The following is a 27,343-nucleotide window of genomic DNA, read 5'->3' as shown; positions in this document are numbered from 1 at the left end:
TGTTTGTCTCGAGAGAAATACAGTAACCCACTGTATAGACAAGCGCTTCGACTGACAGCGTCTTATCTCATGACCCAAATTTGCAGAGCTCTTTCTCCCGGATGTCAAGGTCATCCACAGCAACCCTGTCGAACTAAATGACTTCATCCGAACTTAACACTACACACATTTCTACATAAAAACAGAACCATTATCATAGCTAGACACTTGTTGTTGTGCAATCCTCAGCAGGAGCTTCAGATATTAGCAAGCACAAAGCTTCATTTATTAGCCTTTCCTTGAGAGTAATGTGCACTTACATTGCAGAAGGACTAAAAAAAAAAAAAAACCTTTTTTTTCTTTGAAAATATAAGGGATAGAAATGACTAATTGGTGCTCAAGATTTCCAAGATACTGTCCCACTTAGTCTCTGGAGGGATATCTGGCCTGAAAATAGCAGCCCAGACTGGCTGCGTGGCAGATTGTGTTACCGAGCTTGGGTCAGCATCATGCAAATCCTCAAGTAAGTGCTTGGTGGATGGGGACAAAGAAAGGGGCAATAACCTTGCATGTGACATTTTGTTAAATAGACATATTTGCTTTTATTCATCGTAGAACAGGATGCTAGGTCAACAGCAGGGGGGATCATTATATTCGTTCTGTGTGATGAGGAGTGTTAGAGGAGCTAATCAATTACGCTCCCAGCACCGCAAGGAAAAAAAAAAAGGAAAACAAGTGCAAAAGCTGTCTGTCGCTCTTCAAACAGAAGGAACAACATAGATTATGCGCTTTAATTAGAAAGCTTTTGATTTATTCATGAACGTCTTGTAAACACGGGTGACAAAATAGGATGCGGTCGCTTCTGCCAATTCAGCAAAAGGAATAGACTTCTGCAGACTCAGGAACAAAGCTGGCCATGTTTCGCCGTTGCCGTCTGCAGCATGAACAGACACTGTTATTTCCTGGTACTAAAATTATATACTTGTAGGTGAAGACACGTAAAAAACAGTCATGTTTTTCTTAAACCTCCATGACGTGTTCATAAGTACATCACTTCTCTGTGACAGCAGGATTCGTCCAGTCTTTCGCGTCAGGTAAGTAAAAAGCAAAATCAGGATATATTTTTTCTAATATTATTTATTTTCCTTTTACAAAAGGGAACATCTGTGCAGCTGTGTACAGTTCTGCTACGTTGACACATACAAAGATTTTATCATTGCACGTTGCCAGTCACTGAGCAGTCAGGTTGTCAGGAGGTGTTCTTACACTCTTAAAATGAATGGTTCCATACAGAACCTAAAATTATGTACTAAAATGGCTCTTTATATAAAAAAGCACAAAATATTTGGGGTTCTTTATTATTATTATTATTATTATTATTATTATTATTATTATTATTATTATTATTATTATTAATATTATTATTATTATTATTATTATTATTATTATTGTTATCTATTTATATTTTCTGTACACTGATTGTCCTACTACTCAATAGTAGAAATGCAGCGACTCGTAGAGAACCTGGGGTAAATTCCAGGAGATTCAGGGCACAAGGCAAGGTACACCCTGGACAGGATTCCAATCTATCGCAGGGCTCAATCACATAAACATTCACACACTGTGGACAATTTAGGGGCTTTTTACACCTGGTCACTTCATGCGTTTTCTGTGAGCGGATAGACCAGGTGTACATGCCCTCTGAAACGTTTTCGATACGGATATAAATCCGATCATTCAAACCACTCCAGGAGGTGGTCTGGACGCATTACAGATGAAACTGGACAGGTATAAATGCATGTGGTTGTTCAAGCCACATACATCAGTGCTAAACTCCTCCCAAACAGAAGTACGTCACTCTCAAATGATCTTTCAACCAAGTTGAATGCACTGCTGCCGCCAGCGAAAATAGTAAATGCTGTTTTTTGTAGCATAATCGTCGTAACAAGTTTTTTTCATCTTCTTTTTGATTGCATTCTGAAAACCGCATACACCAAAGCATGTTACATTTCAATTACCTCGGGAATGAGGTAAACTACATTTGCATTTTTGGCGGGAGTAGAAAGATCAGATTGAAAGAAGAATTGGATATCCGATTCGCCAAGACGCATTTATATGGCCTAATGTAAATGGAACAGTTTTAACAAATCAGATAGCTATCGGATCAGAGAAAACACACTGGGAGGAGGAAACCAGAGTACCTGGAGGTAACCCCACAAATCATGGGGTATAAATGCAAACTCCACACACACAGCAGAGGTGGGAATTGAACCCTCAACCCTGGAGGTGTGAGGCAAATTTGCCAACCCCCAAGACGCTCTGCACCCCTAATTGTTGTTATTATTATTATTATTATTATTATTATTATTATTATTATTATTATTATTATTATTATTTAGACTTAGACAAAAAAATCTAGCAAATTCAAGCAAAATAAAATTAAATAAAAAACAACAGTGTTATGAAATAATAGAATATAATATTGATTGCCAAAACTTCTTCAAAATTATTTAAGTGTTTCTGTCAGTTCAGTTTTCCTTATTTCACAAATGTAATCAACTTTTCAATCTTTTCAATTCAAGCTTTCAATTCAATTCAAGTTTATTTGTATAGCGCTTTTTGCAATAGACATTGTCTCAAAGCAGCTTTACAGAACATAAACATAGAGCAGAAGGTAAACATAAGGAATAATAAAAGAAATAACGAATAATAAAAGAAAAAGAATTAACAGAATAAAAAATTCAAGATTATTATTAGATACATATAGTTCACAATCTGTATGTATTTATCCCCCTATGAGCTGAATGGATGAGGTGACTCAGGCAGCAGTGGCAAGGAAAACTACCTTAAATTGGTAAAGGAAGAAACCTTGAGAGGAACCGGTCTCAAGGGGGACCCATCCTCATTTTCTATATATCTTATCAGACATTATGAGTGTGTGGTGCAACTTGCAGTCCAAATCAGTATTCTTGCTGCTAAAATGAAACATTCTGTAGGAAGATTTGGTGTTTGTTTATAAAATTCAGCTATCTTTATGTACATCATATCATACAAGACGAAGGAGAAGCAGTACTGTATGTGCTCTTGCCATGGATTGCATGTGTTCTTTTTGTAGTCACTGCATTAAGTTGCATAAAGTTTTTCAAAAAAAAATATTTGCATAAAGTTTTGCACAACGTTTCTCATCACTGGATACAACAATATAATGTCACCATGAATGTCACCATGAATGATTAGTGTCATTCATGTCGCTAGAAGTCAGCAGTGCTCATTCAAAATGTAAGGCCTCTGGTCACTTTGTCGCTGCAAGTCACTGCATGTGTGAATGCCCTTTTAGTCTCAAAGTGTTAAGAGCAGTGAAAGCTGTCATCGGCAAAACAGAAAAGACATGCAGCCACTAATTTCTGTTTTTTAAGGAAGAATTGCAATTGATGTATAACTCATAAAGATTTCATGATTCACAAATCATAAGTTTGGTTAAACAACAGTAAATATATACCGTGCCATGCTTTTGTTATGAAGTAATGGGGTAGGGAAGAACTGGGGGGAATTTTTTGAGCTCTGCATCATCAGTCAGTTTAAATCCATGTTTAATTGGGCGATTGCTCCATGTCAGCTTCTCTTTGTGTATATAATGGGCACCCAGTGATCTATTGTAATTACTTAGGCCTCATATATTTCAAGCACTGTTCCTTATTTTTATCTTCTTACTGAGCAAAAGCCTCCTTCTTTCTACTGGGCAAACCTTTCCCCCATTTGAAAAGAAACGCCTCGTGAGCTGCACAGATTATAGCTGGTCTTCCTGCTGCCTGGTTAGCATAAGTCAGCTAGCCTATGAGGCCAGTTATCAGCAGCACTGCTATGCTAACGAGAGGTCAGTGGTGTTAAACAATTAGCCTGGCTTGCTAAGCTCACAGCTAAGATTGTTCCAGTACTGTATATGGGTGGCATATTTGGTGTGCTTTGAGGTTTGAGCTTTAAAAAAAGGAATAAAAGTGAAAAATACAATGCTGTTGTGAGAGGAGAGTGAGCCTGTGGCTGGTCTGAACTGCACTACAATCTTAAATGCCAGTTACTCCAAATAACCAACACATCTTTTGTGTCACTATTCTCCATCAATGCATGTGACCACATAAGGGAGAACAGCTACTTTTAAAGGTGTATCATCCATCCATTCATTTTCTGTAGCACTTAGACTACACAAGGCGGAGGACACCTTGTACAGGATGCTAACTCATCGCAAGGCATAACCATGCACTCACAAGCTATGGAGAATTTCAAGATGTCAATCAGCCTACAGCTTAGTCTTCGGACTGGCGGAGGAAACTGGAGTACATGGAGAAAAACCCTGAAACATGGGGATAACAAACTCAGCGGTCAGAGTTTACTTTGTGATTATTGGGGCCAAAATGGTTTGATTTTCTTGCAACTTTTTTTAAATTTGTGATACAGTTTTTGGTGTTTGTTGAGGCAGTGAACAGACATATGAAATTACTTTTTAATGATGACTGTAATCATGTTAGATTCATGAATCTGTGAGTGCCTAGGCTGATGTGTGTTCACATTGGCTTTGGCCAAATGTGTATGCGCAAAATGTTGAAAATCTGCAATAATATGAAATTTAAAAGAAAAAAATCTCCAAAGAATATTACAGTTTTATTTTTTTTATTTTTTCCTGCAATCCCGTTATAGCAGGATTTATAGATTGCTCTGTGCACACAGTGTAGAGAAAGAAACTATGCCTTGCAGGGGTCATTATATGTAGTAATAAGAGTGTGACATTTTAACATTGTTTTTTTTTCTTGAAAAAATGTTTACTGCATTTTTGCAAGTCATTATAATTGACCCACTACCTGACATATAAAGTAACACAGAACTTTGGTGGCATTATAATGTACTCACTGACAATATGGCTAAACTTACAGTTGATAAAAGAAGCAAATATATGCCTGATGTTTTGTACGAAGTAAAATAAAAAACTCTCATTTAAATAATTGTTAGTAATTTAACTAAAACTTAGCAGCAAGTGTTACAATAGTTTTGTCTCTCTCTTACTTTACCGGTTGAGAATTCATGGCACTTTAAGTCATGATTCATGTGCAAGAGTGAAGGTAAAATGCGAAGGTGGTAGTAATTGAAGGGAACATGTCAAGACCTAGCTTACTTTGAAGACAGCAAATATTTGAAGTACTTTAAGTGATCTGTTTCATTTCAAATGAACAAGCCATCCACATCCCAGAACCATCTCAGCTCTGACAATGACACTTCATTCAAGCAAATACCCAAATCCTCAACTCGAACATCTGGAGTTCTTCGAAAGTCTTTTGCAATTAGGTGCTGATTTCTCTTTTTTTTTTTTTCTTTTTTTTTTGCAGTTCTTATCATTTTTCTTAACAAGGTCTGCTGTCCTGAATGTCTAACATCATCCAATTTGAAGTTGAAGTCCTCATCATTCAGGCTAATGTGTACAGTATTGCCGAAGCAGGGAGGAGGAGCTAATGTTGGATCAAGGACACTTCTGATCCAGCAGCAGTGAGGAGGAAAAAAAAAGAGAATTAGATTATGTGACTTTTCCTTTATAGAGTCAGTTTGACCTCCTTCTATTGCAGTGAAGCTGGCATCAGCTCAGAGAATAATACCATGCAAAAAGGTTTTTTTTTTTGTTCCTCCATCTCTGTTTTCTACAGAGCTGCGAACACAGCATTGAATCAGACTGAATTTTGGCATGACTCACAAATCTAGAACGACTCCAGATACTCTGTAAACTTGGAACTTAGTGCTGGCTTTCAGACAAAATTGGGACTTCTGAGCCTTTCGTATAGCACCTTCAGGCAAAATTGATTGCATGTTTGTTGAGCATGTTGTCGGACATAATTTGAAATGGATTTGACGTTGCCTGCAGCAGATGTACGGTGCCAACCTAACTGATTCTTAATTGATTGTGCATTGAAAGCACACAAAAATCCGTTTGTTCTGTTCAAGAATGACGAATGGAGGTCTGAGCCAGCAGATGGACTTTGATGGAGATTCTTTTGGGCTATAAGGGGAATCCTTGTGCTTTATGCAGCTTTGAAGGTCAGCCAGAGTTCATTGTGACTAAAGCCAGGAACTGCAACATCCCTATACTTACATTCCTCCTGAGGCAAAGAGGTTTAAAACAGGAAAGGCTTCATTGCTGGGCTACATAGGGCAACAAGCTGATAAAAGCATACAGATAAGAAGAGATGACTCGAAGATAAAATTGAGAAGCATTTTATGGCAGAGTTTTAGCTTGTTCTGTTTAATTCATTGCTTCTGTTGTCTTCAGAGTATTAACTTTGCCTATTAATTAATGTACAATTCCAGCTGTATATTTAACCTCCGAACCAGGGAAATTGCACCTGGACCCTTTGTAACTAGGCAACTTGAAAGCAGGTTTGTGAATAAGTAAATCATTAGAGAGTGGGCTGATCAGTCAGTTGCTTAAAATTCAGGAATAACACACAAAGAGTCAGAGGTGTCCTTGTGCCAGCGCTCATTAGCCCGGCTCTGCCATTTTTTTTCTTTCTCCGGATTTGTTGCATTCTGGTTTTCATGTTTGTTTTGCTTCATGCCACCAAACATTTCTACTTGATAATTCTATTTGTTTTGTATAACATATCATTATTATACATTGAGGTCATCAGTTTACTTACACGTTGTAAAGTCTGCAAAATGTTAATCATTTAAAAAATCTAATTAGAAGGATAATTATTTATTCATGTTTTATTTTGTATTACCCCAAATAAGCTATTTCACGTAAGAGATGTTTACATACTGTTCAGAAGACTAATAATAACTGAATCTACTCAAATAAACCATGTAAATGTTTACATATCCTTGATTCTTTTGAGATTGAGTTAGCTTGAACAGTTAAACCTCCCACTGTTCTTTAGAAAAAAACAATTGTCCCATTCTTTACTTTTCATCTTCTTCATATTTGAGTCCTTTCCCAGCAGATATATAATGCTGAGATCCATCTTTTTTACACAAGACAGCTTGTACACAACAATTACGGCAGGTGCAAATATTCACTGTTGTTCAAAAAGGCACATTAGGAGCAAGTGAGATGTAATTTTCTGAACAGGTTGATCTATATAAAATATTATTTTTGTTTTAAGTAGCTTATTTTGTATCATGTAACAATGTACACCGATCACCCTGTTTAAAATTGTACAGCCCCCTGGCTCTCAATGGGCCTTTTTGAGCATCGGTGAATGTTGGTGCCTTTTGTAATAGTTGTGTGTGAGTCCCTCAGCTGTCCTGTGCAATGTTCATGACTGGAGGGTTTTTCTGAAAAACATTGTGCATTTTAACTGCTCAAGACAAACCAGGGATTCATGAACAACTCTCACAAAACATAAAACCAGTCACTGATCATCCAGGGAACAACACAGAATATTACGAATCACATTTGTGTAATTTTTTCTGTCTTGTGCACTTCAAATATATGTGAAATAGAAAAAAAAAAGATCCTTTCTAAATTTTTTGTTGTTGTTTTTACTAACATTTGACATGAAGTTTGTCATCAATATTCTTTGTAGTTTCACAAACTCATCTCATGATATACAAAATTAGAGAAGACACTTGCAACAGAGCTGCTCTATACAGTAGCTCCAAATTCTTTTTCTAACCCTCATTAAAGACTTATCAACAGCATCACCTTCTGAACAGTTCCTAAACAGCCCAAGTCAAATGATTAAGAAAACTGAGGGATGGCAATGTTACTTTACTGCCTCCAGTCAATAAAACCGATTGTCTGGTCCTTTTTTTCCCGTCTGTGGTTATTGTGCCTTAAACATTTAAGATGATCTGATAAGTTCAGCTGAACAGGTGTAGCTGCTGTGATCGAGTCATATTTCTAACACGCCAACATTAAATTCATGATCACAGCCTTAATGTCGACTGCTAACATTACTTTTTTAAAGGTTATCTCAGTGACCCTGTGTCTTTTTTAGAAAATATTAGTAAATGTTATTAAATGGTAAATATTTGAGTGTAGAATTTGGTGATTAATGAAGATATAGTGGTTAAAGACGGCTTGGGGGTTTAATTGCTGACCAGTTACACTTCTTTATGGCAACAGTGTTTCCTAATAGTGGACTCTTTTAGCTGGATAATGCTCCTGCCACAGTGCAGGTCTGACAAGTCTGATCTATGGAGGCTAAATCTCACAACTTACATAACTTAAAGGATCTGCATTTTTTTTATTATTATTAAATTATATATATAAAAGACATGATATTATGCAGGTGGTTTAAATGTTATATCTGAAGATTTAAGGAGACATAAGAATGAAATTAATTTGAAGTGAACACGGGACTAAAACAGACCCAAATGCAGGATAGCCAAATAAACGGGGTTTAATAACAAAAAGACACGAAATGACATGGACTAGCGACAGAACAACAGGACAAAACAACAGTAGATTCCGCGCTGCACAAGGCAACGCGGCACAGTTAAATAAACAAGGTAATGACAATGGGAAACATGTGTGTAGACGGGAGGAGCAGACACAGGCGGGGCAGACACGTGACGAGGAACATAGACAAAACGCACATGGCCAAAGTCCGGGCTGAGTCCTAACAACATCAGTCTAACATGGTGACTAAAGAATTTAGATTAAGTCATAGCGGTTAGCAACTCTGGGCTGACTTGCATTCCCTTCTCCCCTCAGTGTGTAGAATTTACATGTTCAAGGGTTTCCACATGTAGTAGGCTCATTGGGATCTTTGAATTTGTACTGTGTGTGTGTGTCTGTGTGATTGTGCTGTTGTGCCCTGTGATGGTTTGGCACCCGGTCCATAATGCCTTATGCCCCGAGTCCCATGGGATACATAAAACTGATGGTTGGATATTTTTGCCTCTCATTGGTGGTAATTGTAATGATGATGATGATGATGATGATGATTATTATGATGAAGAAGAAGATCAGCACACTACAATGAACTACAATGAGAGTTTCCTATAATTGTATATCAAACTGATTTGGAAGCGATTTTATCAGTCTGCTCTCTGAACACGTCTCATTACCTGAGAATCACCCAGTGTTTCGTTGGCTCGGTCTTCATTTTGTGTAGCATGGAATTTGGCCCACTGGAGAATAGATTTGTCATTGTTTGGATAGGTGCCTTTGTGAGCAATTACTTGTTTGTTAGTTTTGGACATACCATGCACACTCTGTTGCCAAAGCCGCATCATCTGTGCTCTTCGAGCTCCACTGGTGATGGTGAAATGAATCAGTGAATGCTTGAATGGGCAGAAGATTGAATGGATAAACAAAGCAATGATTGGGTATTTAAAGGGGTTAAATATTTATTTGAATTATTCCACTGTGTGTGTGTGTGTGTGTGTGTGTGTGTGTGTGTGTGTGTGTGTGTGTGTGTGTGTGTGTGTGTGTGTGTGTGTTAGGTGTTGCACAATTCCAAATTTTTACCAGATGACCAGTAATACACTATATATAGCAGTGCAGCAGTTGTTCCATTCCACTTTGAAATCAACTTGAAAAAACATTTTCAACCAGAATATAAAATTGGTCAAGGCACTGTTGAGTGTGAGACATTTTTTAAACTCTGTTTGGATAAAAATGTTTAATGGTTGAAAGTAACGCCCTCAAATAGTAGATGATAATGAACAAGTACTTGGAGCATCTCACAGTGAAATTGGTTTGATATCACCATTTAAATAGAGTCCAAAAGTGGATTGTCATTTCATGACATCACTATTTGCTATCAAGATAGCAAAAAAACATGCAATTCTACGTGATACAAATTAGATTTTCAGATTCAATACTTTTTAGGCTACACTATTAAAACTAAAAGTAAATAAATTGTTGCAATCAAACACAAAATAATAAACCTGTGTGTTATGTTACACGATTTTAAGGATGTAGTTCTCCAAATGCACTGATGTGGATGAGCTGGCGGCTCAGCTGAAAAATCACTGATTAACTGTGAGCGCAGCACTGAAATTCCGCACAAATTAATGATGATAAAATCCTAGCTTAATGATGGATGGAGGATGCGATGACTACAGTAATGCCTGGGAGCTTTTAATGCCACGTTTACTTCCATCTTCGGTAACGTTAGAAAATGAGTCTTTAGAGCTGCCACGTATTGCTGATCTGACTCTAAACTAGCTGAGTGGGATCTTCTGTGGTCTTTTGCACACCTCTCTACTTCATGCAAAAATGATATCAAAGTGTTAATGATCAAAGAGAATAAAAAATAAAAATTAAAAATAAATAAATAAATAATAAAACATTCACCAGTGCTGTGCGTTGACTGCAGAACTGCCTTGATATTTTCAGACTAGAAAAGTCTTTATGTGCTGTAACTTTGTGTGTGTGTGTGTGTGTGTGTGTGTGTGTGTGTGTGTGTGTGAGTGTGTGTGTGTGTGTGTGTGTGTGTGTGTGTGTGTGTGTGTGTGTGTGTGTGTGTGTGTGTGTGTGTGTGTGTGTGTGTGTGTGTGCCTGTGCGCATGTAAGTGTGTGCGTGTATGCAAATTTCAGGAAAAAGAAAAACTTGCTATAACCTATTGTACAGTCATTTAGTTGTTAAATGAATTAATTAATCGAATGATAGTTAAATGTTTAGCAATACAACTATACTTGTGCAAATGTGTGTGTGTGTGTGTGTGTGTGTGTGTGTGTGTGTGTGTGTGTGTGTGTGTGTGTGTGTGTGTGTGTGTGTGTGTGTGTGTGTGTGTGTGCAAATTCACGTACACATTTTTTTTCTGGCAAAGCTTTTTATAGTCTGCAAAGAAGACCCAGCCATCCTATCAACTCAGTCTGCTTCATGTCCTTGTCGATTGCTTTCAGTGAGCCTTCACTGAACCCTCACCACTCACTCTCTCACTCACTCACACACATACACAAACACACACTCACTCACAGAACTGCTGCACTTAAGGGAAACAAGCTATTACCCATTTATATACTAACAGACAGAGCATACGAAAGTCCGCTAGTCATGATAAGGATGCACGGTTAAGCAAAGCTTTTTCCTATGCCTCACCTACATGAAGAGAGTTATGTGCTAGCTAGAAGACTTCTCATTTAAGACTTGTCAAAACCAATGACAGTTGATGAGGTACAGTATATTAGGCAGTAACTGATCAGTCAGTTCTTTGCAAGTAGGAAAAATGGGCAAATTTATGTCTATAAGTGACTTTGACCAGAGCGAAATTGTGATGGCTCGGCAGCTGGATCCAAACCAGCAGGTCTTGTGGCTTCTTTCTGGTATGCAGTGGTTAGTACCTGGTATGCAGAGGTTAGTACTTACTAACAGCTGCATACCAGAAACAACTTGCCGACCAAGTACACTTCTTTATGGCAACAGTATCCATTAATGGCAGTGGCATTGGCAAAGATGACATTGACAAAGAGATCAATGTTTTGGCTTAACTTCCAGATTCCACAGATCAGGATCTGATCAAGATCTGACAAGTCTGATCCATGAAGGCACTACAGTATCTCACAACTTAATAACATTTTAGATAAATGTTTTTAGATGGACTTGTGGAGCCCATCTGATGATGGGTGAGAGCTGTGTTAGTCTAACAAGGAAGCCCTACAAAATATTATGCAGGTGGCTTAAATGTTATATCTGAAGATATAAGGAGACATAAGAAGAATGAAAATCATTTGAAGTGAATGCAAACATCAGTCTGACATGGTGACTAAAGAAGTTAGATTAAGTCAAAGCAAGTACTGTGGAAAGAAATGAAATAATAAGATGAAAATCAGGACGAGAGACAGAGACAGCATTGCTTTTGTAGTCTGTCACAGGCGTCTGGGGACAGTCATGACTGCTTAGTATAATAAAGGCGCTCTGCCTTCCTTGCTCATTAGATTTCTATAGCACAAGAACAATATTGATTTTTTTCCTTCTTTCATTTTTTTCTGCAATCAGCATGTCATACATTCTCAGCAGCCCCAGACTAAAACCCAATCTTGTCATTCCTTGTTCTAAAGAAATAGCTTATTAGCACACAGGATTCTTTGGAGTGAAGTGTGTTTCAACATTACCTTTGGTTTACTTGAGGTTTTCTGTCCAGTATTTGAGAGGGTTGTGACCCATGCATCGGAATCAGCTTATTATTGTCAACTGCATTGAGTGCTATATAATTACTCAGTACCTTCTGGATAAGCAATGTTTAAAGGAATATGTTATGCCAGATGGGAAGGCCCTAGTCAGTCAGTAGAGATTTTCTGACAGCATCATGCTCCTATCTACAGAGAAAATACATTCACAGCTTCAATCAGGAATTCTGTTTTGTTATGCCCACAGCCTGATGCCTGTCAAAACCAATGTCAGTTTGTATGAAATTATTATCCTCCAGACACTGTATGATTTCCAGTGTTTTATTTGCCTCCATCTGATGTTTCTGTCGAAGGAGAATCAGAAATAAAGCTGTATGGGATCAATAGCTGGATAATCACAACTACCTTCATTTCTGGCACGATCCTTCAATGCCGACTTGCACCTTCTGTGTTTTCAACATATCTTTTATTTTGGTATTAAAGTCTTTTTCTTACCTATTTCACCAGTCAATCCTCGGAATTGAAAAGAACTTTATTAGCAAACCAGACTATTCTGGTATCTTAATGGGCAATCCTGAACATCCAGCAAGTGTAGTGTAGTGGAAAATATATGCCCCAGGGTTTTTAGCCAACAAAAGCATTGTGCAGTGTTCCTTGCAAGTATACTTTTGTGTAGGTTTGTGTGCTTTTTTGACACAGCATGTTCTTACCCTCTGGAAAGCGTTCTTGATCCGCTAGACCATTTTTCTTTTTCCTTCTGGGATGAAAGGATTATTCACTCATCCTACAGTGTAATACGCGTCCCAAATAATGTTGCAAGGGTAGGCTTTGCTACTGCACCCTGAAAAACTTTCAGCCAATAGAACAAAGCTACAGTACTATCACTGTATAAAATAACATATTTTGAACCATAAGCCAGTTAATATTGGCAGATACAGTATTTCTTTTCTTTGATTGACAGATTTGCTTCGGTTTTAACTTCATGACCTACTTTACTTGGCTGAAGTGGTAACAATTATTGGCATTGCTTAGATAGGCTCATCTTCAATCATTATATTGATAGGGATTCAGGAGTGGCCAAGATTTCATGGTTAAAGTTTCAACACATGGATCAAATAATTAATTGATTAATCAACATTGAGGTGGTGTGATGTTACAGAAAAAAACACACAAAAAGCTGAAGCCTCTGTCGTGAAGCCTCATCTGTGAACAGATGAGGAACAGATTTTTCTCTAACTTTTACAAAGTGCTGGCACTGGAGTGGAATAAATGTTCAATAAACAAAACAATGATTAAAAAAATGCAGTTTTTATTTGTTAAAAAACAGTATCTACTTCTTATGTTATCTATTTGCTAACAGTCTTCTTTTTGTTTATTATTATTATTATTATTATTATTATTATTATTATTATTATTATTATTATGTTGTGCAATTATTGGTAAAAAATAATAGTGACAAGTTATTCAAGTACATTTCAATTTTCTGATTTGAAATTCAACTCACAATCAAGAACTCTTGGACCTTTAAAGATGCTGTTACAGTATATTCTTAAGTATTTGTTAGTATGTAGCCTTAGTATGTTTGCTTCGTACTTCCAGAGATGGGGTTCTGGCATGTCTGGTATCCTCTGGGTACTCCAGTTTCCTCCCCCGGTCCAAGAACACGAATTCTAGAATGATTGACATCAATAAATTGTCTGTACTGTGTGTGTGTGTGTGTGTGTGTGTGTGTGTGTGTGTGTGTGTGTGTGTGTGTGTGTGTGTGTGTGTGTGTGTGTGTGTGTGCGATTGACACATGCGATCAGTTGGGACAACATCTGGTCCTGTACTATGCATGGGATAGGCTCCAGGTTTGCTGTGACCTAGTGTAGGATAAGTGGTACAAAAAATGGATGGATGTTTAAAAATTAGGCCTTCCATTGGAATAAGCAGTTGGATCAACCAAGCGATTTCTAAAACCAGTGATTCATTAGGCCTATTATGGAGTTTTAAAGAACAAAGATGTTATATACATGGGGTTGATTTATCCAACGCTCTGGTATAAACAAGGTGAACTGATCAGATCGATGGGTGTGATTAATACTCATGAGCTCAATTCTCTTAACATCTCAGAGCTGATTGTGTTTGCATTTTCGCAGATGGTCTCTGAATGGGACGCTCATTGATCTCGATGGTGATGAGAGGCGTCATGTGTCTGGAGGGAACCTGATTATCAACACACTGGACCGAGACCAAGACGCAGGCGTGTACCAGTGCTCTGCCTCCAACGCCCGAGGAATCATCCTGAGTCACAGAGCCACTGTGCAGTTTGCTTGTGAGTTCAATGGATCTAATGATGCAATTCTAAGCTCTTGACTTCACTCAGCATCCTTTTGACCACACGTTTTTCATTTTTCCCGGTGATAATAGATGTTTCCCTTTGTTCCTCAAAGGAACAGCATTTGCAAATGCATAAGCCTTATTATAGCTTTGCTTACACTACTGAATAATCCAAAAAACACTGATATCCAAGTGCCCTGAAAGTGTCTATTACCTGAGTCATTATAGTGCTCTTTTAGACATTGCATTTACAGCATTTGGAAGATTCTCTTATCCAAAGCGACTTTTATGATCTTTTAGACTCTTACAAATATCATGCTACTTTACTAGGTCACAGACTAAAAATACTTCAAGGCTGATATCAATGTTAGTACAAGAGAAAAGACTACAAATTAGCATTAAGTGCTAAGCCAAGTGCTTGATGAAGAAGTAAATCTTTAGTGTTTCTGTCAGGGGCGTGGAGATAGAACAAACGCAAATGCAGGATAGTGTGAAATAAACAGGTTTAATATCTAAAAATACACAAAACAAGGACACAGACAACAACAGACTAGACAAAAGACATCAGGACAGCGACAGAGGATTCTGTGCTGCTTAAGGCAAAGCGGCTCACCTAAATACTAATAACAATTAGACATATGAGGAACAGGTGTGCAGAGGCAGGGAGAAAGAGACAAGAGCGGGGCAGACACGTGACACAGAACATAAACAAAAAAAACGTGACCAAAGTCCGGGCTGAGTTCTGACAGTTTGCTTAAAAACGAACAGGGACTCAGTAGTTTGGACAGTTACAAGAAGTTTATTCCACCATCTGGATGCCAGGAAAGACAATAGTTGTGTCTTTCTTTTACCATGAAATATGTTGGGAACAGTCAATCAGTGCTTGAGAATTAAAGCAAATGTGATAAGTGCTTTACTGCAGGTGAGATCTGATTTTTTATTTTTTATTTTTTTGCTTTGTAACATTAGTGTTGTAAGTATGATATGGGCAGCTGTGGAGAAAAGTAGCAATAAGGTGGTGTAAAAGGTGAAAAATCATCTTACAGATCTAGCCTGGAACGGTTGCAAGGGTAGGAAATGTATAGATCTGCAATAAGTAGCTGAAAAATGTCAGATAAAAGCTTACCATTCCTTCTTTTGATTTATATTATATTATATTATATTATATTATATTATATTATATTATATTATATTCAACATCAAATTGGATTTGTCAATATTTGTTACTCTTCATCTCTAGAAGTAAAAAAACTGATGATAATGATGGTAACACTTGAGTGCATACAGTGGTTCTGATTCAGTTACTGTGGGTCATATAGTACAGTATATTTGCAGCCCAATTTCTTTACAAACATTTTTAAGTATATACCAACCTACTAAAATGTTGCAATTAAAATTGCTTGATTTGCATTGACTCCCCAATTTTTTTTCCTTTAATATCTGCTTAAATCACAAAGAAAATACTCTTATCATTTCATTCATTTAGGAACAATTTAGATTCCTTGTATGTTCACGGAGTATTTGATATACGCTGATCAGCTATTGTTTCTTCCACACAAGGCGCAAATATGATAATTTATCTAGGCAAAGTGTGGAAAGTCAGCGAGCTATCAAAAGCACAAAAATAGGGAAAGGGATAATTCTGTGGGAAGAAATGGCATTAGCTCATTAAATGTTGTACAGATCCCCCTCACACCAGAATAGGCTAAACTAGTCTACCTCCACAGGAGGTCTGGCTGATCCAATTACAATCCAATCACAACCCCTACTGTGTGCGTTTAAATTTACTTTAATGAGGTTAAATGCTATCCGATCATGATTAGCTTATCGAAAAAGCATGTTAATGCACAGTGTAAATGAAGCGTTTTACCCGTCTCTATGTGTTTGTGGATGTGTGCTTGTCTGCATTTATTTGAACAAGGAGCTTTTGTGGCTAACCCTTGCTCATCTCTTGAGGCTGTTCAGATTTGTTCGGCAGTAAATGAGATTTCCCAGCTGAACAAAGTGAAATCGAACTGGATGTCAGATACAACCAGCTCACAGTAGCAGAGAAGTGTTTGATTGGATTCAGACTCCATCGCTGATTCCCATTAGTCATGGAGTTTCTAGCTTTAAGCGAATCTACAAACGCTATACTATACACTTCTGTGCACCAAGGATGGTTTTTCCTAAACTGTTTTTTTTTTCTTTTGAAAAAACATTGATGTAAAAATGAATAAGAAGTGAATAACATTGATTTTCATGTTACAATGGCACCTCACAAGGGGTGGGATATATTTGGCAGAAACTAAAAAGTTAGTTCCTGAAGTTTGTGTAAGAACTTGAGGCACTGTAGCAAAAATTGCTAAACCAGTTAATGCTGACTATAATAGAAAGGTGTGAGAACACACAGAGCATCACAGCTTGCTGCATATGGAGTTGCATAGCTAAATATTAGACAGAGTGCCCATTGTTGACCCTTGTACATTGCTGAAAGCACCTATGATGGGCATGTGGGCATCAGCATTGGGCCAGGGAGCAATAGAAGCAGGTGGCCTGGCATGATGAACCACATCATGTTGATGGCTGGGTGCATCTGTGTCACTTACCTGGGGAAGAGATGGCACCAGGGTGCACTATGGGAAGAAGGCAAGCTGGCAGAGACAGTGTGTTGTTCTGGGTAGTGTTTTTCTGGGAAACCTTGAGTCCTGGCATTCATGGGGCTGTTTCTTTGATTTTTGCAGACCAAGTACATTCTTTTGTGGCAACTGTATTCCCTAACAGCAGTAGACTTTTACAGCATTATATTTTGCCCTGATACACTGCAAAAACTGTTCAGAAATAGTTTGAGGACCATGACAAATAGTTCATGGTGCAAATCTAATCTATCTGATTTAGCATCTGTAGTATGTGCTGTACAATCAAGTCCGGTCCACAGAGGCCCCACCTTACAACCTGTAACATGTTAGTGCCAGATACCACAGCACACCAGCAGGGGCCTGTTAGGGTTCATGCTTCAGTATTAGGCAGGTGGATTTACTTGTTTTGGCTGATCGGCTGATAATATAGATATTTCATTTTGAATTTAGTCCATGGAAAGAAAATGTTTGTCATCTTTAATATACATTATTCAACATTGTGTGTCAATTTATGAAATTGACTATTTTAACTCCTGTTACTCTTAAAGGTCAGATTTTCCATGAGTTACAGATCATTCTTTGAAGAATGTGTTCAGATCCTACTCTACATGGTACTTCAGGTTTTAGTACATGCCAGTTTAATGCACTCTGGAGATTCTACTTTTTAAGCTAGTTATTACTAATAGCAATTTGTTCTTAAATTTATTTTAAAAAATGCAAAACAGAGTTTCTCTGCTCCCGCTGTAACTCATTCACTACTCACTCACTTCCTCACCCATCTTTAGAAAGCTATAGATTCTGCACAACACTGTGCATCACAGAGCTATAGATATGATTGACAACAGGCATCTTTACAAAGATAAAAAAAATAAATAAATACAGCCAAATTGTATCTCCACTGGCCGCAATTATTTCTGTTAGTCCTAAGTGCTCTTGAAAGTAAGTGCTCTTGCTCTTGCTCACTTTATAAGAAAACAGTGTTTATAATACATTGATGATAAATTAATTTAATAAATTCAATTCAATTCAATTCAAGTTTATTTGTATAGCGCTTTTTACAATAGACATTGTCTCAAAGCAGCTTTACAGAACATAAACATAGAGCAGAAGGTAGACATAATTAATGATAAAGGAAATAACGAATAATAAAAGAAATAAGAATTAACAGAATAAAAATTCTAGGTTATTATTAGATGTATATAGTTCACAATGTGTATGTATTTATTCCCCTATGAGCAAGTCGGAGGTAAATGTTGTTTGATTTTTATTTCAGGGTGTGGTTGACAGATTAAGGTTTTTCTGATTTTTGATTTACAGCTAACAAATGGTCATGAATCATGGCCGTACAAGCATGTTTCTTTTATATTTCATAGTGTATACCATGTGCTAAGTGTAGTCTTATGGGCATTCTCCACATGACCAGATTCTGCCATTGTTATAATTATTTTAAGCTTAACATTGCTGCTTAATATCTTTCAAAATCGTCACCTGTAGCTTGTTATTCACCATACATTTTACATTTTGTTTGAACCCCTGCATATTCTTACAGTTACCTAATCCACCAATCACATGCCAGCAGTTTAATTCATAGACATTCATTGAGATACAGCTCAGTATATCCCAGTTAAGATTCACAGCAAATATATAGAATGGGGGAAAATGTGATCTCAGTGACTTTGACCATGGCATTGTGGTTTGTGGCAGATGGGCTGGTTTGAGTATTTTAAAAACTGTGACTCTCCTGGGTTTTTCACACACAACAGTCTCTAGAATTTACACAGAATGGTGTGAAAAAAGGGGTGGACAAAAGGAGCAGCAGTTTTGAGAGTGGAAATGCTTAACTGATGAAACATCTCACAGAAAAATGTTTAGGGCTGGAAGGTTAAATGTAACACAAATAACCACGCTTTACAGCCATTGTGTGCAGAAAAGCATCTCGGAACTTGCAATATGTCAAACCTTAAGGTAGATGGGATACATGCACAGAAGACCATATCAATTTTCTTTTCTCTTTTTCCAAGAAAAGGAATATGATGTTATATGGTGCACAAACTCATCAAAACTGGACAGTTGAAGATTGCAAAAAGAGATGATGACATTCCACCTTCTAATTGTTTATGTGAACTGAATCTTTGTTGATGTTCTTGCATGATTGTATGCATTGCACTGCTGCTATATGTATTTGTAGGTGTAGAGATGGTGTAGAGATGTTCCTAATTAAGTGGACAGGATCTGGAGCTGAACACTTGGCTGGAGCTGAACAGTTTTTCATGCAGGGCTTTTTACTAAAAGCCAAAGTGTAATGAAATTCAGGTACTAAATAATACAATTGCACTTACGAACTATTAGCATGAAAATGGTGGTACCCATGACCGCACACTGAGTATACACACTGCCCTAGTTTCTGCCTCTTCTGAACAGATCCTGACTCCAATTTTCATACTGGCAAACAAGATGGACTTTTTCTGGAAGTTTTTACTCGACTTTTGACAATAACACAACGGGAGTCAGTGGTGTTATGTCTCCATATGAATTCACTGGCATAAACCCACAGCCAGGGGTGGGAGAGAGGGCATGGTGCATTAGTGGTAAGCGTGTTCGTCTCGCTACACTGGGGTCAGGGTTGTGTGTGGTGCTGTGTGTGGTGCCGTGTATGAGCAACACAACTCTGCTTTCAAATGATGAGGAAACTGAGAGATTGCAATGTTGAGCAAAAATTCATTGTCCAATCCTTCTTTATATTTTTACTATATTTTTATTGTGCTTAAACTATTTTAGATGGTCAGATCAGTTCAGATGAACAGTGCTAGATGATCTACAGCTGCTGTGATGTAGTCATATTCTTCCAACACTTTCCAAAAAACAAACATTGCCAACATTAAAGGCAGGGTCTCCGGTTTTTTAAATCACCAAAACAAACACGCCCCTAACCCAAATGGGTCCCACCCCTGTATTGATAGCTCCGCCCACACATTTCTCAAAAATCGGAGACCCTGCCTTTAATGCTTCGTCATTTAAAGAACACCATTGCAGTTTCTGGAAATTAGAATTAATGTTGGCTGTGAATATTACTGTAATAAAGGTATCCCAGTGATCTAATGTCTCTATTACAAAATATTGTTAAACATTTTACAAAAACAAAATTTTGGGTGTAGAATTTGGTAGTTAATAAAGATATATTTATGGTGTTTTATATTTACGGCTCGATCGGACCCAAGTACAGGATCCCAGTGCGTACACCATTTTATTAACAACATGAAAAACAAACAAAAAAAAAGCATAAAAAAAGCAACAACTTTGACAGAAGAAGACGGGAACATAGGACAGGAACAGGTGTAGCACAGCCCACATAGAAACAATAAGGTGGATGATGAGAAAACACCTGCCAGCCCCCCTCTCTGGTGGTCTGGCAAGGAACTGTCCAAGCTCTTGACAGCAATATTGCTCAAGTGGTTAAGCTTGTGGATTGGAAAATCCACTGTCAATCTGCCACTGTTGGCACCTAAACCCTCTTTGTCACAGGGGTACTGTACCATGGCTGACCTGGGCACTGACCCCAACCTCTAAATATGGGACACGTGAAGAAAAGCACTTTACATTACTGTGCTGTAAATAATGTCTGGCAATAATAAAGGCTTCTTTTCATTGTTTGATAACCTTATGGCCAGCTGGCTAGGTGTCTTAGGGGTGAGCATGTTTGCCTCACACCTCCACAGTCGGGGGTCTGATTCCTGTCTCTGCCCTGTGTGTGAGTAGATTTTGTATGTTGTCCCTTTGTATTGGTGGTTTTCTCTAGGTGCTCCAGTTTCCAGTTTGAGTTTAAAGACATGCCTTGTAGGCTGATTAGTGTCTCTAAATGGTATTTGTGTGTGATTGTGTCCTATGATGCTGGCACCCCTCAGACACTGTGTAGAAAAAGCAGTACTGAAAATGGATTGATGAACCCACACTAGTGGTATAACATTTACCAGGTCTACAAATATTCAGTTCAGTTTCAACATTCAAATTGGCTTCTTTACTATGAAATAGTGATGCATAATACATTACAAAGTTATTGAATATCATTATCTGTTATAGAATATCTGTATATCACCTGATTTTCAATGTTTAAAGAGATCTGAGCAACCTGCTCAGGGCTGTTGAATAGTAAAGTTCCTCTGTCCTCGTTCTGCACATCGTGCTGCACTGCTATTGATTAGGTCTCTGGCCAAAGAGAGCATCCCACTCTCCCCTTAGGCTCCCACTATCCTCATGGGGAGTATAATGAATCTCACTTCTGGGGATTGGTTGAAATGAGCTGCTTGACATTTATTTCCTTTATTGATTACTGGTTAGTTGAAGAGGGAGTGGCAGCTCTAATAGGGCACTATTTCTGCCAGATTCCATTACCTTCAGATAAGGGAGTATTTTCATAGTGATTTATTTGGCTTACAAATAAACCAGCAGTCATTCCAAAGTGTCTAATATGCGTTGTATTAAAAGTTTTGCCGGAGTGCTTTAGCGATTGTGTACTTAGCGAGCAGTTTTGCTTGAGCTTCATTAGTGACTTATGCATTAGTGAATCCACATTACTTCTTACATGGCTAATAAGGTTGGCTAATGGCTTAAATCAAGATGTCGAATTTGCTGGTTTCAACTTCAACCTAGCAGATTTATGAGAAAGAAATACAAGACACAGAGAGCATCCCACAAGCCCAAGCTTCCAGCTCCTGGGCTAAATTGTTTGACCTTCATGTCTGGACTGATATTAATGTTCTTCATTACAGAGCACCTGGACACGTACAGGCGCTATAGAGCTGCCTGGCTTCTTCTCAGATCTACGAGCCAAGCTATACAGATTCCAAACCAAGAGCTCGTTAATCATCCTTAGGGCCTCACTATCTCAGACTCGGAACCTTTCATACTGTTATTGTGAGCTGACCAAGTCCTTTTTCCACCTCCTCCTCCCTCTGTTGCAGTCTAGGACATCTCTTTCATTCAGCAGGGACTCTCATTAGGTGAAGCTCTATCCACCACCCCCACTGAATCCTGTTTTCCTCACCACCCCTGTGCAGTTCGTCTTATCGGTCACACTGACTCATTTTTTTTGTTTGGCTTGCTGAGCTAGAGGCCCAGCTGTTTGTTTGAATCCTTACAAGCTTCTCAGTCTTGTAACACATATGAGGATTTTTATCAGACCAGGTGGGGAACAGCTGCCTGCAGTTTTTTTTTTCTCCTAGTGTTAATTTGATGTGCATGAATGGTGCATAAACACTGACACCGGGGATGATGTTTTTAATTTTGAAGATTAGGGCTTGTTTGATAACGCTGAGGTGTTGCCACCAATAACAGCTGACCCTTGTGTTCTTTGCATTCGCTCTCTCTGGCCCTGCTCTGCATTCGCTGTCCATTATTCACATTCTCCCTCGGGAGCTAATCCCTAGTCCGTGTCATGTGTTGACACACTTGCTGTACGCTGAAATCCATTTCAGAAATAAGAAAAACAACAATCAGCCTCTGGAGATATTTTTTTTTTAAAACAGATGTTGTCTACCTTGTAGAAACTGACCACTAACATCATAGGCATCACTGTTGTTGAGTAGTATGTATAATACTGTATGCACGGAACAAAACATGACAGGGCATGCTGTCATATGACGTGTCAGCCAAAAGTAGTTTCTGTGAATAAGTTATTACCATATACATCTCAGCCTCAGACACCACACCTACAAACTGTTGGCTGAACAGTTGATGCTTATGGCACACAAAATTGGAAAGACATCAGGAGTTTTGAAGTCGTCATCTGTTTGGTCGGATTCTATAGTGAGATGTATTTGTCGTGTTTTTAATAGTCCATCTGGAAACAAAGCCACTGTAATGCTCTACTTCTTGTATGTAAGAAGGAAGCCATTGTATTTACATTACCGTTACAATGATCTCTTATGAGAATCAGCTAAATGCTGGATTTTCCAAATGATGTAAAGTTCACGACTCATTATAGACACGGTCGACAATTTGCATGACTTTGTTAAATGGACGATCTGTGGTTACACATTGGTCTATTTTTAAAGGGACATCGACTTTACATTTTCACACCAGTAAACATGAAGCTGAACAAGACAAACTGAGATTTGATGCGCTTCACATGTCAGTCAGTGGCCTCTTGGGTGGTCCTTGGCCAATAAAAGCTGCTATGTAGTCCAGACCTTCTCCCATCAGTCTGACTTTGTGAGAATACCCTAGCTGTGACAATGTACACTGAAAAAAAGCTCACTGAATTTACTTAATTCGAATGAGTATGTTGGTTCCATGTGATTGATATGAGTAACATTAACACAATTTGTTTTTATATATGCAGTATGATTTGAGCATGTACTGTACTTCCAAAGCACTGGATAAAAACAAACTGAGCTGAAAATCAAACAGAAGGTGAACTGTAACAGACACATTACCAGTGCACTATTCCACTATGTTTATTTTAATTCCATGAATTTAATGTTATGTTACCAATGCATGAACACTGGTATCTATTGTTAGTAGTGCCAACATCCTTGTATGATTTCACAATGTAACTGGTTTGCGTTAATGCTATGTGAATTGTTCATGCTCACTCTATATAATTCAAGTAATTGGAATCCTGTTTAAATGAAGTTTAGCATAAGCAACACAATCATGTTTTGCTGAGAAACACACAGTAATATCTTTATGTGAGCTATCTGTAATTGTCATATAATGAGGCAGAGAGGATGCTAATGCAGCTGAGCATTTTATTAGGGACAGCAAACAAATTTCACTAGGCAACTGCAAGGTATGAAGACACTGCGTAAATACATGAATAGTAAGCACATAAGGGTTAAATAAACAAACTAATCATGAGGGAACATGAAAAACTATTCTAATGTGTGAACAATGAATTACAGCCTGATCTGAAAAAAAAAACACTCTTGGAAATATATAAGGAAATAGCAAAGGCCCGAAACATGACCTGCTGTACTGTTTCCCTGCAAATATCGACAGCTGTCTCAAGATCAAGGTTATTCATGGTATTTTTAGTATAACTTTAGCAGCAGTTTAAAGTAGTGGGAGACGTTGGCTGTACTGAACTGGATATATGGTACCATTATTCTTGATTCAAAGCAGTACCTTCCTATCTATGTTTTATGTTATTAGTAATCTACTTGTTATATCTATGTATTATTTTCTAGATCTAGAGAACTTCAAAACGCAGCCAAGAAGTGCTGTAAATGTGAGGGAAGGCCAAGGTGTCGTTCTGTTATGTGGAACCCCAATGCATTCTGGAGGTAAGGCTGATTATTGACATACATTCCCACTTTTGCAATAAATGGTAATTGGTTGTTTGTATATTCCCTCCTATGAAGCTCATATTACAGAAAGATAGGAGGCTATGGATATGTTCACTGCTGATTAATAATGAGTCATTAAAATGCTGGTGTTTAGCAGTATTGTCTCCTGTTAAGAAATACATGAAGATTGGGAAAGTGGTATCACTTGGATGTGTATTTTTTTTTGTGGAGGTGCCAAAATAATGGATTGAAATCACAGCTTCAAGTGTGACAAAAGCAAAGCAAATAACCATTATTTTGCATCTTGATGTGTTAACTGCGCTTCATCATGGGCTCAGGTCTGAGTCACAGCTGTTCTACTTTACATCTTCAGCATCTCCTTGGCCAGCTGACGGAACTTAAAAACTGGGACTGCTATTCAGACATCAGTAATTAGAGAGGAGTTTTAATAGCCTAAATGGAAATGACAGATCAGCGGTGTGAAACATTCATTTCAATTTGAGATTGCAGCAATTATGGGAACAGATGAGACTTCAGAATTGAGAAGACATGGGACTTGTTTCATCGGACAGCAATTAGGATTTGTCGAGATAATTAGTCTGTGATTAATCATGTGCTTAGCTGGAGCACAGGAAATTCAGGATATATTTCCTGTGCTCCTTTTCTGTGCGGGACCAGGATCACTGACCAGGATCACCAGGATCACTGACCACAATTTAACCAAATACAAAGTATTTGTTCAACTTCCATTTATTAATGTGTGTGTGTGTGTGTGTGTGTGTGTGTGTGTGTGTGTGTGTGTGTGTGTGTGTGTGAGAGAGAGAGAGAGAGAGAGAGAGAGAGAGAGAGAGAGCTTATGACTGTTGTTGTTTATTGTAAGTGTTTGTTGCCTTTTTGGACTCCTTTATCATTTGTAATGTTGCTCATTTAAAACAGTTCCGCTCAAGCCCAGCCATTTTTAGAGTCATGGCATGTCCCGTCCAGAGACAAGTTGTTTCATGTTGAGGTTTTGTTCAAACCGACCATCGAAAATACCCTCTCTAATGATGTTTTTTTTTTCATTGGTTGTTGCGTTAAATCATACCCATATTCAATAGTGCTGTTTTCTGATTGGTGTAACCTCTTTTTTTTTTTGACTGGCTGATAAGTGTCAGGCTCGACTAAGAACTCCAGGTGAGACATGCTTGATTCCTGCCTGGTTCCATAGAGACAGCGGTGCGGACAGATATGTTTTAGGCGCTGTGGCATATTAAATATATGATAAATAGTCAAAAAGTTTTTCTGTGTGAGAAACACAATGTGTGGCGGGAAAGAGTGACAAAAGACCCAAATGCGTGACTGTCACTCTGAATGCGTGACACTTGACAGCCCTGTAGAGTAGTGCTTGATGTTGGTTATGTTGTAATCACTTTGCGATGCATATGAAAGCGTGGCTGTATTTTTTTTCTCTGCACATTTGCACTGGTAGACCTCTTATAGATTTCTGCACACCATGCTCTTACTCTCTGCACGTATCTGTTCTCCATTTATTGCTTCATTTAAATCTCTTTCTTTTCAATTATACTCAAATCTGTTGGTAAATGGAAATACACTCTTTGATTTGGAGCCTCAACCCAATCAGAAAGTAATATATTTCTCAGCAGAATGCATTCGCTGCTCCGAGCAAGCAATCAATAAGCTTGTCATGTATGAAATGCAATGGAGAAGGTTTAGTTGGATATACTGCCACTAGCTACTTGACATTCTTAGCCTGAAGAATGGTATAAACGTATTCGATTGTCACGACTGGAGGCGAAGGCAGATTGCAGTGCAAACGTCTTTTGTGCAAAAAACTAAAACTGAGTACAAGCAAAACAGTAAAAGCATACAGACTACACCAAACACTGCAACTCGACATCAACAGAAGCTTCCAATAAGACAATAAAACACAGTAACTTATATGTTGTTCTTTCAGCTGCTCTTAGTTGCCACAGTAGATTACATGGTCTGCATACTTGATTTGGAGTAGGTTTTAATTTCCCTGCCTGGGAAAAGTACCCTGGCAACGAGGTACGGGTGCTAATTTGGGGACATTTGTAAGTGTTCGTAGGGACATGAGATGTGGACATGTGACATGCTGGGGCTCATGGGTAATGTAATTCAGTTTCAATTCTAGCATAATCATGATAGATATAACGATCAAAAACACATTTAAAACTTACCAGGCTCTTTTTACAGTAATAAACTGGTAACAGGGTTGAAAGGCAGATTTACTAATTACTGTAATTGGTGGCTGTAAAAATGTTCAAATGTACTGTAAAAACAATTGTCTGTTACATTATAAAATACATTACCGTAATATATAACCATATTACTGATATTGAATTGTGATTCATTATGTAAACATTCATATTTGAAAATCTATTGACTTTTGGCATGGCTAATTCTGGTTAATTCTGCTAAACTTAACTACAGTATGTTGGGGTTGAAGTTAACTCAGGATGGTCATCTAAGTTATCATTGTGACACAGAAATAAAAGGAAAATAATTAGCCCTTGTTAGCTAGCCAACTGAAGCCAACTGCAAAATTAAAAGGCAAATGTTATTTAAAAGAGTGCTAAAATATCCCTTATACTCTCACTAAAAAAATCAGCATGACATACAAGCTGACACAAAGGCAAGGACCCTGACAAAAATCTGTACGTTATAAACTGCCGTAAAATCTGAGTAATGCTTCATAGGCAATTTCTTCACAAAAATAAGATCAGACAGAATCAGTCTGTGTGTGTGTTAATGTGTCAGGTCTAAAGACTAAAGAGTTATGAGTTGTTGTCTTTTTCTCAGCTTTCTCTCTCTCTGTCTCTCTCTCTCTGTCTCTCTCTCTCTCTCTCTCTCTCTCTCTCTTTCTCTCTCTCGCTCGCTCCCTCTCTCCCTCTCTCTGTCTCTCACAACTGTACAATTACAGTAAATTACTCCTGTCATTTAGAATTAATTACTCTTATCAATTCATAAAAAGTAAGTAATTAATAAGTGACATCACAGAAATGACCCATAACAGTTAAATACTGGTCTAGACTACCGGCAGCGTTTAAAGTAAAAATGAA

General features: G+C 38.0%; 1 protein-coding gene across 3 annotated transcripts in view; it reads left to right on the top strand.

Annotated features, from left to right (window-relative positions):
* cntn3b (contactin 3b) overlaps positions 1-27,343 on the top strand; it is a 94,119-nt gene that overhangs the window by 21,164 nt on the left and 45,612 nt on the right. For 2 of the 3 annotated variants that reach the window (XM_027146238.2, XM_027146237.2), the window contains 2 exons: positions 14,179-14,354; positions 24,162-24,257. In XM_027146238.2, the coding sequence (XP_027002039.1) occupies positions 14,179-14,354; positions 24,162-24,257 (272 nt within the window). Of the gene's footprint in view, positions 1-14,178; positions 14,355-15,091; positions 15,282-24,161; positions 24,258-27,343 lie in introns of those variants that run through there. The other variant, XM_047814346.1, reaches the window with a different exon arrangement.

Source organism: Tachysurus fulvidraco, chromosome 5 (assembly GCF_022655615.1).
Source record: "Tachysurus fulvidraco isolate hzauxx_2018 chromosome 5, HZAU_PFXX_2.0, whole genome shotgun sequence".
NCBI lineage: Eukaryota > Metazoa > Chordata > Actinopteri > Siluriformes > Bagridae > Tachysurus > Tachysurus fulvidraco.
The sequence above is the reverse complement of the archived record's forward strand: the minus strand, read 5'-3'. Positions and strand labels throughout refer to the sequence as shown.